Source organism: Apaloderma vittatum, unplaced genomic scaffold, assembly GCF_000703405.1.
Source record: "Apaloderma vittatum isolate BGI_N311 unplaced genomic scaffold, ASM70340v1 scaffold21572, whole genome shotgun sequence".
NCBI classification, from domain to species: domain Eukaryota; kingdom Metazoa; phylum Chordata; class Aves; order Trogoniformes; family Trogonidae; genus Apaloderma; species Apaloderma vittatum.
Window position 1 is genome coordinate 24,832 of NW_009702194.1, and position 12,367 is coordinate 37,198.

Below are 12,367 nucleotides of genomic sequence, written 5' to 3' on the forward strand. Positions count from 1 at the left end.
GAAACTCTATGTTGACACAAAAGAAGTAGTTTTTCTGAGTTCAGTTGAAGTTCACTGCTTATCAGTAAACCTCTGCTATGAAGAGCTAAATCAGTCCTTTCGAAATACGTGCATTGACTACAGTTTTAATTGAAAATAGCTTGTGTTGTCACTAGTTTCCACAGCACAGCTGCATGCAGAGTCAAGAGCCAGCAATCAACTCCCCGAGGAACATAGAATAGCTTCTAAGAAATGTACTCTTGTCTCCTGTATGAAAAATTGTGTTTTGGGGACCAATGGCTTAATCCCAAGTTGCTAGCAAAATGTAAAAAAGTAGAACTAAAAATAACTGCTGACGTTGGTCTGCTTCACTCCCTAACGTTAAGATCTTAAAATATTTCTGTAACTCTCACTTCACACAGTAAGTGAATGCATGGGATGTCAAAAAGCACAATACCAAGCTGGCAGAAGCAAAGGTGCAAATGATGTAGTGGTTTTGCATAACAAAACACCTGCAAATAAATCTGTCTTCTACAGCACAGCAGATTTTTAGTTTTAGGGTGTTTTTTTAAAATATTCAGCTCATGCTCAATTTAACACAATATAAATACAAATCTATTAAAATTACACAATTGAACAGTGATGGCATCCTATTTTACTAATTAAACTTACTAAAACATATTAAAGCTCTTCATAAACTCAACTTTAAAGTAGTACTTTTTACTGACAAAAATCAAATATTATCTCAGCACAAATCATTGGCTAAGAACTAAGCTCTGCACTTTGTTGAAGTGCTAAACCTGCTCTTAATGGTTCTGTAGTCTTCTGCAGATGCGCAGAATCTCTTTGTTAAAGTTTACAGTACTAGTGCTGTCTATTCACTGTCTCACTCAAAGCTCATAAATGATTTGGGACTGAAAAACACAGGAAACATTTCCTTTTTCTAACCTGTGCATCTAAATGAGACAAAAGATGAAGAACTACTAACTCTGAAATATTAGAAGGCAGATAACAATACTTTTTTTTAGTAAGTTCAGTATGTATACAGTACACTTTGATTTAACTAACATACACTTTAAAATTACATTTTACTTCATTGTAATTGGATTCCACTGCCACTCTACACAGAAACTGACAGAAGCCACAGGAGCCATCAGATGGTAGGAATGCATCTTTTTTCTTGCTTAGCATGAGGAACTAGGTTTAATATTAAAGATTTGTTTTGTTGCAAACCAGAAAGTTTTCATATCTGGTCAATAAGAATCAACATTTGTTCAGGAAAAGAACAAATACAAGAGAAGACTGTAACTGAGTAACTGCAAACATTAAGGTCTTCTGTTTACTAATTTAAATCATAGTTAAAACCAGTCAGGAAGCCAAACCACTTCTTTAGATTAGTCCATCCTAAGTAGGCCATCACTATTAGATTTATGAGGCTGAGATGAAAAAGGAATCAGCATGATGAATGTACTGCATTAACAACACTATTAATACACAAACAAAAAAGCTGTTAATAGTGATATAGGGAAAACTTAGAAGATGCAATAAAATAGACTCTCTTGAGAAGGAGGAAGAAAAAACAGAAATAAGTCAGCATGAAGGAAAATGCCAAAAGAATGTATACATTTAATAGAAAAGATTCCAAAAATCTCTCTCTGTTCATAAGATCCTTTAATGATCATAGTGATCCAAGTCTGGACACTGAACAACCATCACTGAATTCATCAGTATAAATTAAAAGTGATTTCTTCAGGACAATATATATGATAGGCACACTTAAACATAGAAAGATACTACTCTAACATAAGTACACATGAAGGCAACAGAACATTTTAAAGCAGAATAATCAGATACTAATTGCACAAACCAAAAATTATGGTTATTTGCAGGAGTATCCCCCTAAAAAAACTAAAGGAGTTTTGATCTTTAGATGCACACTTGATGTGAAAATTCTGTGTTTGTCTACAAAACACCACAAAAAGGTGACAAGTGCATTGGCTAGCTCAGACTCTTTACTAATGGAGTTAGAGGACAGCCACCACCAGACGGAGCACTTGCACTCAGTGTTTTGTCAAGGAAAGAAGAGGAAGACAATGAGCAAAAATAGGATAAATGCTGATACGATGAATAGCTATAATGCAAAATGAAGCTCCTAGAAAGGCTGGACTGTAAAAATAAAAATAGTGAAGAGAAACTTATAAATTGAACATATGTGATTTTCCAAAAATAAATTTAATTTTGCTGCTGAGGAAGAGGTTACCTGCAAATACAGTCTCTCTGTTTGAAGATGGGTATTTTTAAATCTTTGCGTGTGTGTGGTTCTCTTGCATTAATGGATTTAGTCCCTGCTGATCCCCACCCAAGCAGAAATAATTCCTTTGTCCACTCCACAGTGAAGAAAGGATCTTTGACACTGGATGTCATTTAGAGAGTTGAAAATAACTCCAACAGGGAATTCCTATATTATACAAGTTCTCTGGTAAATATGGAACTCCTAGAGTGAATGCTTAGAGCAGGTGTCAGGTTCAAAAAAAGACAATGTGCCATCAACATGTGTCTCGGAGCCACAGAGTGTCTCCTTTGGCTCCACACAGTACTGCACCTACAGCTGTAACGTAGCCCACAGAATACAATGCCCAATATTGTTTTTAAAAGAAACACCAGACTTGAGAAGAAATAAAGATTTCTTTGAAAAATATTAAAACTTTGGGGGTGGAGGGAGGAAGGGAAAGAAAGAGGGAGAGAAGGAGAAAACTATACTAAGAAAGCACTGGCATTCTTGGGCTGACCTTTCTCTTCACCTCAGCTTTTCCAATTCTGGAGCACCTGTCTTTCAGAAATGTTTTTTCCTTTAACACTTTTGTTCCAACAGCATCTTTGCAGGAGAGAAGCAAGATCTACTACCTCTTTTTGGAGCTGATCTGCAAATGGTGACTCTGATGCATGTTCTGCTCTGTAAAGAAACTCCAGCTAAATACGAATTAGCTCACATACTGGACTCAGCATGAGCATACTAGCACGAGACTGTGTGTCTTAATTTCCTTCCTTCTCTGAGTTTCCTTACAACAGTTAATTGTCCTAACTATATACAGTTAATTCTCTCTAACTACAGTGTCCATTGATGTGCTTCTATCACTTCAATACATAACCTTCATTATGAAAGACTAACTTTAATATTATAGCTGATTCACATTACATTAATATAACATAAATACTCATCCAAAGCCACTCACACAAAGGATGGAAGAGGATATGCAACGAAAACTACATTTTCAGGTCTGAGAACTCCTGCCTTTCTGCTCTCTCCTACAATCTCCTACAAAGCTGTTTTGAGAAACAGTACGAACAGTCATGTTCCCTTCTGCTGCCTGTTCAAGAGATCCCCTAATGCTGTCCCAAGAAAAATGGGTGCAAGCCAACACAACAAACCTCATGACAAAAATAAACTAAAAGTCTTCTTCACATCAGGAGGAGCTAATTCGGCTCGTAGTTCCTTTGGAAGAGGAATTCCAGCAGTCTAAGGCATACAGAGATGTCCAGGTGACTAATCAGCATGCTGCAATACACAGCACACATTAATCAGGGTCCTCCATCACTGTTTTCTTTAATGCAGTCATAAATAAAACCCACCTAGCACCCACCCACACCACAAGAAGTTAATCTCAATATTCCTCTTTATTCTGGGAGAATTAGCTTTCATTTTACACGTTTCTTGGATACACTGTTGAAAAGCAAATAATAACCAATGAACTGCTACTGGTTTCTCATCAACAAATTTTTGACACAAGGACATGTATGCTTTCCAATTTGAGGAAGTAGAATTGTCTGTAATTTATGAAATAACCATGGTTACTATATTAAATATAAAATTTATACATACCCTATCAAAGCCTGCATTAAGAAGGGGAAGAACTGAAGTCTCTTCTTGGTCAGCAGATCTACAAAACAAAATCATAGAATCATAGAAATGTTTAGGTTGGAAAACACCCTTAAGACCATCAAGTCCAACCATTAACCTAACACTACAAAGTTCACCACTAAACAATGTACCTAAGGATCACATCTACACATCTTCTAAATACCCCAGAAATGGTGAGTCAATCGCTTCCCTGGGCAGCCTACTGCAATGCTTGACAAAGCTTTCAGTGAAAAATTTTTTTTTAAAGTCCGATTTAAACCTCCCCTGGTGTAACTTGAGACCATTTCCTCTTTTCCTATATTTGTTACCTGACAGGGGGTTGCTAGCAAGGTGGGGGTTGTTCTTTTCTCTCAAGGCCCATCTTGCTAAAGACTTCTTGTTAGGTAGTTGTAGAGAGCAATAAGGTTTCCCCTCAGCCTCCTTTTCTCCAGGCTAAACAGACCCAGTGCCCTCAGCCGCCCTTCATAAGATTTGTTTTCCAGACCCTACACCAGCTTCATTGTCCTTCTCTGGACATGTTCCAGCACCTCAATGCCTTTCTTGGGAGTGAAGGGCCCAGAACTGAACACAGGATTCCAGGTACAGCCTCACCAGTTCTGAGTACAGGAGGACGATCACTTCCCTGGTCCTACTGCTCCTAATACAAGCCAGGATGCCATTGGCCTTCTTGGCCATCTGCGCACACTGCTGGCTCATGTTCAGCTGGCTGTCCATCAACACCCCAAGGGCCTTTTCTGCTGGGCAGCTTTCCAGCCACTCCTCCCTAAGCTTGTAGCGCTGCCTGGGGTTGTTGTGATCCAAGGGCAGGACCCAGTTCTCGGCCTTGTTGAACCTTGTACAGTTGACTTTGACCCACTGATCCAGCTTGTCGAGATCCCTCTGCAGAGCCTCCCCACAGCCTCCAGCTGATCACGACTCCCATCCAACTTGGTGTCATCTGCAAACTTACTGAGGGTGCACTCAATTCCCTCATCCAGGTGACTGACAAAGAACTGGTACGTTGCACGGTCACACAATATTTAAGAATTTGATGGCACCAATTTGACATAATTACCCAAGCATAACAAATGCAGTGAGAACACTCCTACAAAAAATACATACATAAAATCATACTATTAAAGAAGTTGATGGTATGGTCTTGCATACTTGCAGCTATTACTACAACCTGATAGTTATCTTACAACAAACCTGACAGATACTCTACAGAAGTCACATGTCTCTTCGCAGACACAGTAAGGCATTAAAAAAAGAAAAAATGAAGAGGATAAAAGACATCCTGTGGTATCCTAAGAGAAAGAATCTAATCAAGTGTTAGTAACTAAAAGTTGAAGCTAGCTCTAAAGTCTTGCTCAGCAGCAAACTGAGTCTGTTTTCTAATCTTGGTAGGTATAGCTCTTCTCCTGCTACTCTGTTTCTTAATATATTAATTGACCTGGGAAAATAATAAAATTAGAATGCATTCAGTATTGTGCAGGAACTTTAGCAAAGACACAGGAAAGGTCTCTTTTTTGAAGGTAATTGATAAAAATATATTTAAGTCAGTAAGAATTCTGCTTGAATACATGGGGTACGAATCACTGAATAAGGATTTCAGGATAACATTCTGGTGAGTTTAGTACTAATAGGACTGAAGTTTACTCCATCACCCAGTTCCTTAATAACCCCACGTGTTACTTGATCTAGTTATTTCCTTTAGAAAGTAACACACAGATTTATTTATTTTTTCTTTTAGAAACCAGCACACAAAAGCCATTACATTATGGTCCTCCGAAGGTGACAGGAACAGTATTAGTCTGTATAAATGAAAAGTCACCAAATATTTAAATAGGCCACATAAATATTCACTAACACAAAACAGGTGAAATATTATTAAACTTACTCTGTTAGATTTGTTGGTAAGATACTTTCTGTTATTAGATATGTATTACACATAACATTCTTACAAAGTAAGATAAAAATCTTTCACAAAAAAGTAATACTCACGTGTGTGGAACCACAGCAAGTATTACAGTGTGCTCTGATGGTTTTGTGGCACGAATAGACCTGAGGAAACAGGATTTCTGAGTTACAACACATGCTCTCTCAATGTTACTCTGAGTATCTTCACAAAAATTATAAATGAAAACCAGGACTGAAAGACAGCATTGCGGCTAGAAAATAGGATACCATACTATCAAAACCTACCTAGCCTCGCTCAGACAATCCATTTCCCTTTTGCCACCAGATTCCTCAGATTTTGATCAATGCAGTGAAGAGGTAAGAGCTCCAAAACCACAGGATATGAACAGCAGCTCTTCAAATCCGCTCTTATAATCTAGCAAAGGTTAGCCATGTTTACCTAGCTTATTTGGGGCAGACTGCTCTCACTGTATGGGTTTAGAAAGGTCAGTCTATACAATGCATTTTCAACACTCATTAGCTAATTTAAACAAGAATCTCTACCACTTCTCCCATATTTACCATTGTCCTTCCAGATACTCTAGAAATGTCTCTAGAAGGTTGGAAGTGCTTTTGGGATGTGCAAGTAGGAAAAGTGGGTATAGCAAATACATATGATAGACTATCATTCAGGAAAAGCTGAATAAACAGAATTTGACCATTTGACATATTATTAAGAAACTGAAAAAATATGGTCAACTATCAAAAAACCATTCCATTCACCTTTTACTGGCTAAAGGCAACTTTTTTTTCAGTCAATGTCACAGTGTCCCAGATAAATAGTCCTTGTATTTATTTGTTGGTCTTCTTTTGAAAGACTTTCATCAGCAGAAGTATTTGAGCTTTAAAACTCTCCTTGTCATAAAAATAGCAAATTTCAGCTCATAATGGTCTGAGAAGCACAGTATGGTGCATGGTACAACATGTATGCTTCAGCTGAAACTGTATTTTAGCAAAGAATCCCAATACCAAGGGCTGCAGCCTTAGACCTGCTAAGACAGTCACGTGGACCAGAAGAATGATGTGAACTTTTGTGAAGAGCTGGCAGTGCCTGACCCAGTGGACAAACGAATGTTCTTTTGAAGCCCTGCAGCTTCAGAGTTTGCTGCAGCAGTAACCCAGGAAAGAAGCAAGCATAGACAGCAGGAAATAATTTCACAACAGGTTTGGCTTATGCTCTGATAGAAGCCCATGAACTAGGGAAACAACTCTACAGTTTAGCTTTGCCAAAAGTGTATGTTTCGTATTCTCCTCTAACAGATGTAGGCAAACCTCCCGGCCTTAACCCTTAACTTCCATTTTGCTACAGTTTTGAGCGTTTGTTTTGTTTTATCCCTCCCGCCTCCTCTATTTCTTATTTTTAAAATTAGGAGGTTTGGTTTTGTGCAATACATTCTGAACTTCCAGAGAAGCATAAGGTCTTTTAGGTTACCTGCAGATATTTTCCGCATCAAAATATCTGGAGTTCCTGTGATCTATGACAATTATTTCCTGGTGCTTATCAAGAAAACATTCAAGCGCTGACTCTGGAGTGCGGGCGATATTGCACCTGTATCCAGCTCTGTCACAAGCCCACCAGAAACCATCACTTTGGTTGTCTTCCTTTGCAAAGATCAGCAAAACCTGCAAGGCATGCACAACAGTGGCACCACATTAAACATACAAAATAGTTCTCTACATGGTGCAGATCTTAAACACTTCTGCTATATGAAAGATTGAGTCTGCTTTGACAGTGGGAAGATGGAGCTACAGACTGTAAAACTTCTGCCGCAGGAGCGCAACTTTCTTAATAAAGTGATTAATAATATATAATCAACAGTTAACTGTGTAGGACTAATACTGAGAACAAAACTAGCTAATAGATGATGAGCCTTTTCTAACTCATGTTCAAATTCAATCAGCTGCCACTCAGACTAGGTGGGTAGATGTTCAATCATGATTGCCACTCTCATCAGGCCTTCCCAGTTACACACACTTTTAATTGTAATGAACTGCCTGAAATGCATCTGCCTTAATTGTCATTTTTCAGAGACAAACAATTAACGTGACACAGGCGTATCCATTATTTCTCACTGTCATACAACAAAATCAACTCATATTCTTTAAAAACTGAAAAGAACCACAGTCAAGCAGGTATGGACAGGGCTGGAAAGGGGAAAAAAATTTGTTCAGCCATCACAATTTTTACCCAATAAACTGTCCCTAATTATGTAAAGACACGAGGCAGTTTAGACAACTTCAACTGAACACTTAAGGAACTGCTTGCAAGATCAAGTAGGATGTGTGCTGAAGCGCTGTTCTAAAAATCAAGTTGATGCTGTAGGAAGGCTGTTTGCTAACTGACGAAGAGAACAGGCTGAAAACAGCTCTATTTGTGTGCATCTTGAGTGAAAGAAAGAGTAAATTAGGAGAGAACAAATTTTTCATCCTTGCCCTATAATGTATATATTACCAGTATACAAATTACATAGCTAGGAACACAAGTCATGTAGACAATCCCCTTCACAACTTGACCATATTTATCATAGCAACTGATGACTAAGCATGTCCCCTTGTGTGACAGATGAAGAAAAAGTTTAATTTAGTGCAAGTATGCTGTGAAAAACAACGGCCTTAAAGAGTCAAAAGATTATCCACAGCTGTTCAAACTGCACAGAAAGGCAGCAGCTAAAGAATAATCTACATATAAAGCAAAACCCTGAAGTTATCCCCTGACTTCACTGAAACAATCTGTCAGAGCAAAATATGCAAAATTTTGCCTCAAATGACCACAAGAAAGGTCAATAACCTTTCATCTGTGCTGCTCTATGGAGCTGTGGTGTCACCATGTCAAACTGAACACCATCGGTCTAGAAGCTAGAAGCTCTTATCTTGAGCTGAGTTGTTGAATTCTAAACAATAACAAATCAAATAATGTTGCAGTGGCAGAAAAACCAGTCAAGGTTTCATTAAACAGTAGAAGAAAATTATATGCTTGGTATTTCCATAAATATGAAGAAGTAATTTAAGGAGTTTTAATTTTTTAGAAAGAGTATTTTTAATTGTGGTTAAGAATAAGCAGATTTCATATTTAAGGTAACTGTTGTCACTCTACCTAATGTCTGATTTTTTTTTTTCAGCCATTGAATTGTTGGGGAGAACTTACATGGTTGAGCTGCAGACTTTGTGGATACTTGGGCAAAGTTCCTGCTCTGATACATTCTGCTGTTTGGATCCAACTGCTGCAAGTTTTATTTTGCTCCTAGCCTGATCAGTACAACACGGCTCAGAAAATGTTTTGGGAGGGGGATTTTTTTTGATATTTTTCTTCTCTTAACATTGCAAAATGCAATAATTTACCAGCTGTAAAATAATACAGCTTAGTTAAACCAGCCGATCTCCAACAGGCAGCCTATTATCAGTGTCTGACTCCTTCAGAGAACATTAACTTTAAAAAGTTTTTAAAAGTATTATTAGCGTGCTTTGTCATTACTATAAACAATGAAAACATAATGGATCTAGAAGCACATTGCAAGATACATTCTCCAAGTCAAGATAAAAATATAACAATCCATATAAACAACACTGTCAAGGAAAAGCTTGAATTCAATCTGTGTTTCTTGAAAAAAAAACAACGCACCTTATAGCTATTTTTTTGTATATAATTCATCAGCATTACTGTAAAAAGATCATTTTACTCAGTGCTACTCTTGTCTAGGAGCACTGTGGACTTACGTGGAGACCTTTACATTTTTTTGGTGATCTATAGGAATTTTTACGATCTTTCTCAGTATTTGCTTAGAACAACTATTGCATGTCTTCGTCTTAGCTTATCATACAAATACTGAAAATGGATAGATGCATTAACTGAGTACTGACACATAGGGTACTATAATGAAAGTGAGAAAATTTCAAACAGCATCTTAAGAAATAAAAATAAAGTTACTTAATTATTTTTACGTTACTGTATTCCTGCAAGAGAGTTTTAAGGCGGAAAACACATAGTGGGTCTGAATTAAGTTGGGAAGGAGCTCTTGTTACACTGAAAATTGGCAATAAAATGCTGCATGTCATCATGCATTGTCTGCAGCTCGATAAGGATGATCACCATAATCTGAAGAGAAATTACATTTGATGGCAATATTGTGAAAGAGCTGATAGCCAATGAATGTCCAAAGAAGTGAGAAAAGGCAGATCCAAATCTTTATTAGCCCTGGTAAATACACTGCAAAAGAATAAAACAGCTTTTAATGTACACTAAACAGTTTAAAAAAAATGCCTTTCTCTTGTGTGTGCTGGAGAAAGTGCATTTACATGTACTTTTATCATAGTAATTTCTAACCAAACCACCTGCAACCCTTGGTACCAAATCGGGCTACATGTGTAAGCTGTGTGTGAAGAGGGCATTTGGAGGGCCAGAGCTGGCAAGTTTAAAATTCCCTTGTCTCTTAACGCCAGCAGCACCTGGGTCACGATCTAGTACAAACCAAACCAGACTTGTCCTCCAGCGGAGGTGGTCATTATTAAATAGTTTATGGCAGGTCAAAGTCACAAGTCAGGTCACTTCTCAGGCAAACATAAGGGCCATTTCAGGGTTGGCACAGGTGTCCCATAACAGCATAAAACAAACACCAGAACAAAATCAACATCAGTAAGAGAAGCTCTGGTGGCAATTGGTTTAACAAACCAAACTGACTTACCAGGCAATTGTGAACATGATTAAGCACCCACAAATAGACATTTAAAATGTGATATTCAGTAGCTGTTTACACTATATAGGGAAACACGTAACTCCATTGTCAAAATGGAATAAAAGATTAACACACATATTTTAGATGCGTGGATGTGTGCAATACTTGCCAAATTTGCTGAGGTAATCTGGCTTGTCTCACAAACAAAGAAAGTAGGTTTACATAAAGTGTATTCCCATTACTGTAAATATCTTAGTGTATAGCAAAAACTTTATGGAAAATCCTTTGATTAATAGTTTTACTTCAGGTCTGCTTTCAGCTCTACTTAAGGTCTTCTGTGGTAGCACCATATGTTCTCACTTTTGTAATGTAAGGATAAAATAACATCTTTACTTAACAAGACACCAAAAAGCATGTAAAACACTTTTAAAAACAACAAAAACCCACCTTCCCTTCTTACATGAAAAGTCTTCACTTATAACAGTTATAATAGTTAACACTGGTACTGTGATACTTTGGAAAATCCATTTTCTACAAAGTAAAATCCTGATACAAGCACTGAGAGTATTTGTATTTTTCACATATCTGCTTGACCATTTTTCTGAATATGATCACAGTCTAAATGACACTTTTCTGTGAAGAGTTCCACACTTCTATGTTGAAATTCCTTGCAAAACCAGACTGGCCTACTTCTGAATCCGCTGTTCCACAGTCTTACTATGATATGAAGAAAGATCAAATTATCATTAAGACTTAATGCATAATACAGAATAAAAATGTGCTTTATGCTGGATACAAATACAATTTTCCTTGAGAATAGTGTTTGTTCCACATATATTTTTTCCCCCTCATAGCCAGATTTGAGGAAAAGCAAACAAACCAAAAATAAAAGGCGACTGGTGACTAGATGTCTCAGTATTTTACAGAGTTAAGTGACCCAAAATGTTAACTCAAACGAATGCTTTATCATGAGAGCAATGTCAAAGACTAAGATTATCTAATTTCCTATCATCTGAGGGCTCTAATACCCAGTATAAACTAAAAAAACCAACACTTGGTATCTGTTTACCGGCACAGGCAGAAAATGTACAGAAACAGAAGCAAGTGTGGGTGAGAGCTGTTGCTCCTTAAATGGAAGTTCAACCTGTCTTGTTGAAAGTGGTGTGATTTCTTGGATTGTTGACCCCAAAAAGCACAGTTCTTTGTCCTGTTGTGCAAAACCCTTCAAAACACATAGCATGCCTACATCTTCTCTGGAGCTTGCTTCTTTGCTATATCAGTACTGAACAGTTTTTAATATCCAGAGAGGCAGCTCTTTCCTCTCGTAATGACACATACAAGCACACTCCTATTGACAGGACATATAAAAGAAATTATTGATGTTAATGGAAACCTAAGCACCTTGTTTACCAAGTTAATTTATTTACTTGTAGATCTCTTCTCAAGCAATCAGATAAACCAAAACAGCAATTACCCATCTCACAGTCCTTGCACAAGTAAAATGAAAACACTACAGTTAACTATAAGAGTGGAACCTTAATTTCTTCACCCATTAACACTGAATTAACTATATCACAAAACCGAAAGAGCATCTTACCTGAATTGGATCTTGTGTCAGTCTCATGGGCCCAATTTGTACTTCTGTAGTTGAAGCCTGCTAAAGAAGAGTAATACAGATGTTTTTTGTCAGTCTGATTCTTAACAAGATAGCACTTTAAATGCAAGAATCAAAGATCAAACAGAAATGTGAAAGACTCTTGCAGGCAGGCAGGCATATGACTAGCAGTCTTAATTTAGTTGCTTTGAAGTGTCTCTTTTATAAGCGTATTTTTTCCAAACTCTTAATTTTGTTTTATTCGCC

At 37.4% G+C, this 12,367-nt stretch overlaps 1 protein-coding gene across 1 annotated transcript in view; it reads right to left on the reverse strand.

Annotated features, from left to right (window-relative positions):
- LOC104281466 (high affinity cAMP-specific and IBMX-insensitive 3',5'-cyclic phosphodiesterase 8B) overlaps positions 1-12,157 on the reverse strand; it is a gene marked incomplete at its 3' end in the record, with an annotated part of 34,357 nt that extends 22,200 nt beyond the window's left edge. Inside the window, exons 1-4 of the mRNA XM_009879464.1 lie at positions 12,104-12,157; positions 7,269-7,459; positions 5,882-5,941; positions 3,860-3,917 (exon numbers count right to left, since the gene is read on the reverse strand). Coding sequence (XP_009877766.1) covers positions 3,860-3,917; positions 5,882-5,941; positions 7,269-7,459; positions 12,104-12,130 — 336 coding nt within the window. The remainder of the gene's footprint in view (positions 1-3,859; positions 3,918-5,881; positions 5,942-7,268; positions 7,460-12,103) is intronic.
- Positions 12,158-12,367: the final 210 nt, after the last annotated feature.